This window comes from Spea bombifrons, chromosome 4 (assembly GCF_027358695.1).
Source record: "Spea bombifrons isolate aSpeBom1 chromosome 4, aSpeBom1.2.pri, whole genome shotgun sequence".
NCBI classification, from domain to species: Eukaryota; Metazoa; Chordata; class Amphibia; order Anura; family Pelobatidae; genus Spea; species Spea bombifrons.
Genome location: NC_071090.1, coordinates 104,308,740 through 104,316,781, shown reverse-complemented (window position 1 = coordinate 104,316,781; position 8,042 = coordinate 104,308,740). Strand labels below are relative to the sequence as shown.

The 8,042-nt window shown below is 43.9% G+C and overlaps 1 protein-coding gene across 1 annotated transcript; it reads right to left on the bottom strand.

The window, feature by feature from the left end:
* On the bottom strand, window positions 1-7,897 carry PPAN (peter pan homolog). The gene is made up of 12 exons (XM_053464847.1): window positions 7,827-7,897; window positions 6,957-7,127; window positions 5,706-5,807; window positions 5,208-5,258; window positions 4,867-5,037; window positions 4,490-4,566; window positions 4,034-4,141; window positions 3,114-3,237; window positions 2,920-2,998; window positions 1,866-1,995; window positions 1,170-1,327; window positions 1-927 (listed from the first exon to the last, which is right to left on the bottom strand). The coding sequence occupies exons 1-12, from the start codon at window positions 7,839-7,841 to the stop codon at window positions 527-529; spliced, it is 1,587 nt and encodes a 528-aa protein (XP_053320822.1). The 5' UTR covers window positions 7,842-7,897; the 3' UTR covers window positions 1-526.
* Window positions 7,898-8,042: the final 145 nt, after the last annotated feature.

Genomic DNA, 8,042 nt, shown 5'->3' with positions numbered 1-8,042 from the left:
AGCTTTTCAACATGGCCTGGAGCAGCACTTCAAGGAATTTTATTTTTTAGTCTGTGGCCAAACCCATACACGCACAATGTATACCAATAACACCGTACGTTGAGTGTGAACTCAGGGACACCACGTATCATACATGTCCTTAAATCCTCGCCTAAGTGTCCACTGTTAGGGAGGGGTTCTCATTATCCACCTCTATGCATTATCATCCCATGTACGATGGCTTGCTTTAACGTTATGCGCTCGCCTTTCATTCCTGCACCCTATGTGGATTCGAGAATGAGGCGGATTGGGATGCTGGCCAGTCCTCAATATTCTGGGACTGTTTCAAATAACACAAAATATTTGAGACAGTTTTACATTTATGCACACAAATCCAGCTATTGTACTTGACAGAATAAACAAACCATTCGACACAGTTTTAAACATGGTGTCCATTATCAAAATACAGCGAAAACACTTTATTATTTTAAGAGCATTTTCAAGACTAGAATTATGTTGGTATTTACAGGAATAGTTTACTCTCTCTTTATCTGCCTTTTTTACCCTGCTTGAAAGGTTTACCCTTCCTGTCTGCCATTTTATGTTTTGAACCCATTCGTGGCTTTTGACCGGGTTTGGGGGTCTTAGAGCCAAATGCTCCCGGTTTCCTGAATCCAGTGGTCTTTTTGTTGCCCTTGGCAACGGGACTTTTTCGCGATCTATGTCCCTCTGTCTTTTTAAAGTGTTTCTGTCCGGGTTTTCCTGGCCTGGGACTCCGCGCTTCTCGATGGTTGGAGGATTTGAATTTTGGATGCTTTTTCTGACCGCCGGGAGACCGGGATTCCCCCCTTGGTCTCTGGGGTCCTTGAGATCCTTTGAATCTCTTATTTGGAGGACCTGAGTTTTGTCTGAATGATGACCTCTTTTTACTGCCATGGAGGAACAGATCTACAAAGAAATAAGGCAGCATGTGATAAGCAATGATTCCTGAGATATACCTTTTGGGCAGTGAATGAAATAGGAAGATGGGAGAAGGTGACAAAGGCTTAAGAAGATTAAACAGCGACACTGCATAAAAAAAGTCAGAATGGGCTCTCATAGATAAACAACAATAAATAAGCAGAATACAGGGAACAGAATAAACTGAAACTTTGGTGAAAAAGGCACCAAGGCTCTAATTGTTCAGATACCTTGATCTGGCTCCTCTCCAACTTCCTGCCTGTAATATTCAGCATCATCATCTTCAGATATGTTGGCGGGATCATTTTCCCCCGAGGTCCCAGGATCTTCGGCATCGCTGTCACCATCTGCATCGTTCTTCCGTTTCATACCGGCTAAGCTACGTTTCCTGTGGACGGAACGAAAAAAATTAAATAATCAGGTTACAGACCGGATCTCTATATTAAAACAACACTCTTAAGAAATCAGTTCCAAGAGATTGAAGGACATAGGAATGAGACCTCAACTCTACTCTCTACAGGTCTACAGGATAGTGTTGAAAGGGTCAATGTACTGGTTATGGAGGAGAATGCACCAAAAGGAGAAGTTGGAGCAGCACCAAACGATGGGCATCGGAGGTAAACTCATACGAAGTTCCTGGCAAGACTGGTGGTCTTATGAGAGCCCCGCTCTAAAACCTCTATATACTTTCCTAATTCTGCTCGTTATAATAAAATACCCGCTGGTTTAATGAATCCAACAGTGAGTTGGTCTAACGTCTCTGCCTGGAATTGTGTAACCTGAAGAGTCTGGGACAAATAGGTGAGCGAGCCCCATGAATCCCAGCACAAACCCCAGAGTCCATACAGACAATCTTTACAGATGTGGGCAATCACAGCACACCATCTGCACCACTTTGACGATTCATCACCCAGGAACTGACTTACTTATTCGCTTCATTCTGCTCCTTTTTACGCTCTACGTCTTTTTCCTGCTTCTTCTTCCTTTCGTGCTTTTGTCGTAGTCTGTTCTCTCTTCGTTCCAGCATGGCCTTAATCTCTTCCTCTGTCTTTTTGACTGTAGAACAAGAAAAATAAATTAAAAAAGATCAATATAAATAAATCAGATCGTAACACTGTGTGTAGAAAAGCAGCAATCTCCTGTAACCCTTCCCACCACAGGGACGATCTATAGAGCAGATGTCCCATAGCTCCCTCCTGTCTGTGTCACCCTGCGGGGGGAGGGGCAGACTCCGAGCCCCATAGCCCCCTCCTGTCTGTGTCACCCTGCGGGGGGAGGGGCAGACTCCGTGCCCCATAGCCCCCTCCTGTCTGTGTCACCCTGCGGGGGGAGGGACAGACTCCGTGCCCCATAGCCCCCTCCTGTCTGTGTCACCCTGCGGGGGGAGGGGCAGACTCCGAGCCCCATAGCCCCCTCCTGTCTGTGTCACCCTGCGGGGGGAGGGGCAGACTCCGTGCCCCATAGCCCCCTCCTGTCTGTGTCACCCTGCGGGGGGAGGGACAGACTCCGTGCCCCATAGCCCCCTCCTGTCTGTGTCACCCTGCGGTGGGAGGGGCAGACTCCGTGCCCCAGAGCCCCCTCCTGTCTGCCACCCTGCGGTGGGAGGGACAGACTCCGTGCCCCATAGCTCCCTCCTGTCTGTCACCCTGCAGTGGGAGCGCCCTAGAGAGTTCTAAACCATTTTGAGCGAATGATGATTGTGTATAAAATACGTTTTACACAGAACAGTGTTCTAAATATTGGCAGAAAAAGAGAAGCATACAATTTCAATTTAAAACCCAACACATATGCTCTTTAGAGGATCTTCTGCACTTCTCCAGAAGAAAGGGGAGAATGTGAATATGAGAGAGCTATTCTTCAACAACAAAAAAAGTAACCATTAAGAGAAGGATCCTAAAAAGGATTTAAACCTCAAACACACCGCAGCTGCTCCACTTGGTCTTTGCTAGTATAAAGATACAGCGGCCGCCCCGCACTTACCAAAGCTGTGATATAACACTTTGCCATCACTCAAACCCTCTTCAATCTTCAACAGCTGTAACGTCATCCGTGGGCCGATCTGCGAACAGAAGAGAGTATTGCCTCATTCACATGTTTCAATCTGTTGTGCCCACGGAGATGCCCCGGACCACTAAACACATTCTACCCTTCCAGTTTATACACGGTGGTCTCACCTCGGTCAGACGCACGGCACTCTGCTGAGCTTTCATGTTTCCTCGACCAGCGTACACCTGCGGCAGCTCTGTGATATTATGGTCTCCGTCCTGTTCCGCCTCACTTTCCGAGAGGTTGGCGCCTCTGCAAAAAAGAAACGGTTACAAAATTACAAGAGTTAAAACCGTGTCACCTTTTAGGAGACCTTTTTTGGTCTTGAACCAAAAGTCCCAAATCTTCCTTCGCTCAGCTTTCCTTGTCCCTCTCCTGCCTTCGGACAATATTCATACTAGTGTGGCTGGTCTGTCCCCAACAGTGGCCCTTTTACGGCCCCTCAACTCCCTCTAGATTGTAAGCTCGCTTGAGCAGGGCCCTCCATACCTCTTTTTTAGCCAAGTCAAATAGATAGCTATATAAAAACATCAAATAATAAAGCTCTCTACACCTATAGCCGCTCTCAGATATTTCTTATATAAATCTTGTAGTCGTTTTTTTTTCTCTAAGGCAACTTACACCATTTTTTTTTATTACTTTACAAGAGCTTTTATAAAACAATGCAATATTTTTACTTTCAAAACAGATTTCACATAATATAATGTTTTTTACATAGCTGTATATTATGTATAATATAAATTTTCATAAGAAAGGAATTTGGTGGCTGTTCCCTTTTAAATACCAATTCTTATGAAAGCACATGGGGGGGGGGGGCTAATGGCTTCCATTAGCACTGTTACAACCCTTAGTGTAACGTCTAAGTATTAGCCAGATATCACACGACTGTCTGCAATGGTGGCCGGATCATTTAATGGAACAATATCAAACAAAAGTTTACTTTTTAAGAAAATAGTTCCAACAAGCGAAAATTCCAGAAACCCCCATTTTAGACATCAAAGGAAAAATGGCTGAAACATATGTACCAACACTCCTAAAGTCCACTCACTTGACCAGCAGTTCGCTGATGTCCTCCCAACGGCTCATGTTGGGAAATTTCTCCTGAAGAAGCTTCTTCATTCCCTTGCTCATTCCGACAGGGACTACCTTCAGACTGCTGCATGACGGATACAAATACAAGCGTACAGATGGACGTCCATGGCATGTCACAAATATAGACACACTTCGCAGAGCTTTTTTTTTTATGGTATTACAAAAAAATGAAGTGCAGAAGACTAAAATAGTAAAGGATCTAAAATTATAACTATTGTCCCATAAATCCCCCCCCCCCAAAAAAAAACAGGCAACGTGTTATATATATTGCATTCTGTCCATTCCACATACACACAGATTGCGCCACAGAAATAGGACTTTTAAAAATAAACAAAACCAAAGCTGTCAAACACCCAACACACTGTATGCACGACCCTGCTATAGTCTGTTTCACACATCATTAACCACTTACTAATGTCTGAATTCAAGCGTCTGAGTGTCATCGTTATAGTTAATGAGGATGCATCTGCGGATGGTGTTCAGGCTTACCTGGAATAAAAGACAGAAGACAGATTATAAGAAGGAACGTGCAGGACGTAAAGCATTTCCTCTGTACTACCACAGAGACCAAAAAGTGACAACATTATCGCGGAGAAGGGTCAGTGGAGTTAAAATTGGTTCTACGCAGCAGGATAATAACTCAAATCAAACGGGTAGCTGCGGATAAACTTTGATAAACAACCAATATCTCTTCTCCAACGACGACACGCACACAGAGGAAAAGGTCTATTTTATCACAACCCGATAACTGATAAACACAAGCCCATTGAACAATCCCAGCACACTTACTTTGTGTACATTGATCGACGGGAACATGTTTTGAAACATAGTAGCCATCAGCTTGACCTGCATGCCCTGGTTGCCAAAGTTGTTGAGTATGAGGAGAGGCGGGTGAGTGAACTGCTGCTCATGCATCCGATGTTTCTTCAGAGAAGAGACAACATCCTTCACCAAGGAGTACTGAAACGAAGAAGCAACGGCAAATCAAAGAGAGGTCAACAAACGTAGGATATACACAGGAGGTTACAACCTGGACGGAGGCTTCTGCAATACCGTATTCGCATAGAGGACAGAAATAAATGAGGGTTTAAAAGGACAGAAGATTCACAAAGTCATTATGTTATACAGACCTGTATTACTCGGAAGCTCAGGGTTGGTCCTCTGGGTAGACGGACAAATTTCTGCACGGGGAAAGACAGGAAAACGTTTACTCGCAATCCCCTGCGTATTACAATAGACTCAAAGTACTTTAATAGTCCTATATAAGCTTTGCAATTCACTCAATATTAAAAATGCTTTAATTTATTGCTGCTAAATATGTTTTTACAGAGATCCTCATCTTTATTCCTGGTCATCATTCACTTTACTGAGAGGGCGGTAGATAAGCGGATGAGTCCCGCAGCAGAAGTGGTAGAGGATAATACAATGAGGGAGTTTAAAGACGCACGGGATAAGCATACGGCTCCTGATCCAAGACAAGACCAAGGCACACTGAATAGTTCTTATTTGCCATGAAACTCTGGGCTTCATCTGTATTCTCTAATAGTGCATCACCTTGGCCAACAGCCCTGCGGTTACAGTTTTCTCCGACTGGTTTTATCTGTAGATATTCTAATGTCATCACTTACAAAGTTGACATTTTCCGTTGTTTTGCTGAAGATCAAAAAATGTGTGACTCCAAGGGGACCTGCTACAGCCACAAAGTCCTTCAAAGCATTCTTCTTTCGAACCTGGAGAGGAAAAACACACCAAAATAAGGATATATGGTAAGTTAATTTGAGAAGTAGGACCTCCTTATCTCTTGGAACAGCAACACAGTTTGCTTCTCCCAATAGTGTTTACTAATTTCATAAGTTACTTAAATTACCTACAGTGTAAAAGAGTTATCTAGTATGGGCCATATGACTTTCAGATTCAAGGCACAGGAAAGGCATCAATGCCTTACCATAACAGCACCATATAATATTAATACAAAAGAAGGCAAGCAAGCAGACAAATGAGTGATCCCTTATGTTTGCTATTACCTATATTAAAAGTACCGGCATTTATTTCGCTCTTAGTTTTATGCCTTACTGTGATTGATTTGTTCTTCATATATAATACTTACTCAATGCCCCCACATCACTCATGTCAATTAACCTAAATTATAACTTCTTCAGGGATTCTGAGAAAAAAATAATTTTGCCTTAAATTATATTGGAGCTGGCAAAAAGGTAACTCCTTGATGCGAATGACAACTCCCGTGATGTTCAGGCTGTATCCATTAAGATTGGAGTACATCTACTGGTTGACTAAGCTTCTCAGCATTTTGGCTAAGATCAAGTGGTTACCCGTGACGTGAGGGAAAAGCTTGATCCTCTGGCCTTTAGGTTCTTTAAAACCCCAGGTGCTTAGAGTCCCTTGTTTTGTCCTCCAGGGTATCAGCACAGTTTTGTGCACTAATTGCTAAGCAGGTATTTTGTTTTACCCCTCGCTCAAAATCATCTAAACTATGGCCATTTTTAATACACCAGCCATGGGGCCAGGAATGGCTCTCCACACGTTTCACTTTAAAAAAAAATCAGTGGGTCCCTCTTCTAGGAGACCCTAGAAGATTCAGCCCTCCTAAGACTTCAGTCTAGTAGGGAAGGAAGGGACTGTATATCCCCCTGTGGTGAACGCAGGCCCCAGAAGGCAAAGATCGAGAACCTGGTACCTACCGTGGCCTTACATCTTGGAGCTTCTTGTTCACAATTTGAATTGACTACTTAAATGCATGAGGCACCTCAGGCTTACGGAAAAACTTCATGACAGTTGTCACATGGCAGAGCTACCTTTTGGCTACTCCTACATTGGAGTTACCTTTATTACTCTATCGTATTATAATTCTGAATTATTACCTTGAGGGATGTAGCAGTATACGGCTCCATTGCCCGCCTGACATCTAGGATCAGCTGCTGTACATTTTTTCCGATCTGTCCACGATTGAAAACAAATGAATGGGGCACGGCCGTAAACGATTCTTCCGCATTGTGATTCGCTGCCGCCTTGAGCTTCTTTTGGTTCTTAGTCTGGGAGAAGCAAAAAAAAAAAGACAGGATAAAGCCTGAATAATACTAATAAATAATGCCCTCAAAAATTGGGCGTCAGAAAACGTTTAAAATCCATGGCTCACCGATATGTACTAATCACTGGTATCAGATAACGACTAAAGGAACACAAAGTGATTTCTGATCCACACAAACGCCCGTATTTTACCAATGAAAACACTGCAATTTTCTGCCGGTTCCCCGCTTCGATCAGGCTTTATTACTGGAAGCAGGAGGAAACCGCTATCTTCCTTCCCGACGTAAAGAAATGTTATTAGGTATATAATATGGTGCATCAGAGCGTTTACTTCGTGTAAATCATGATAAAATCACCACTGCAAAGTCCATCATCTGCACCAACCCCTAACGCCTCACCACATCCCCAATCACGTATAGTCTGTCTCCCTTACGCCAGTTAACCATATGTCTCCATTACGTATGCTGCAAACAGACACTAATCCTGAACACCCCACATATTACATTTCTGAAAACACTGCCGGTGTCCCCCAATTCAACTCCGATCAACGCGCAGCTCCACGGTCCGTCCCCGGCCTCACTAACAGGTCTCGTTCACTCCGCGGCCACTTACAGGCATGATTATATCTTTTTCTCACCAAACCCCACGTCATAGAATATTTTGCACTCACAGCTATCGTCTCCTTTAATTCCCTTTCCACTCACCTTGTCTTTCCCCATGTTCCCGGTCTGCGCCTCCTGTACACACGTGGAGAAGCGCAGATAGTTCCACTTCCGCTGTGCAGCGCTCCGAAGGAAAACACGGCCCCCGAGCCTCAGTACCGCTGTAATTATGTTCCGGGTTCCACCGACTTGGATGGGGATTATGAGTACAGTTACTATCACATTAGATTGCTCGGGCGAGCAGTTGAGTATATAACA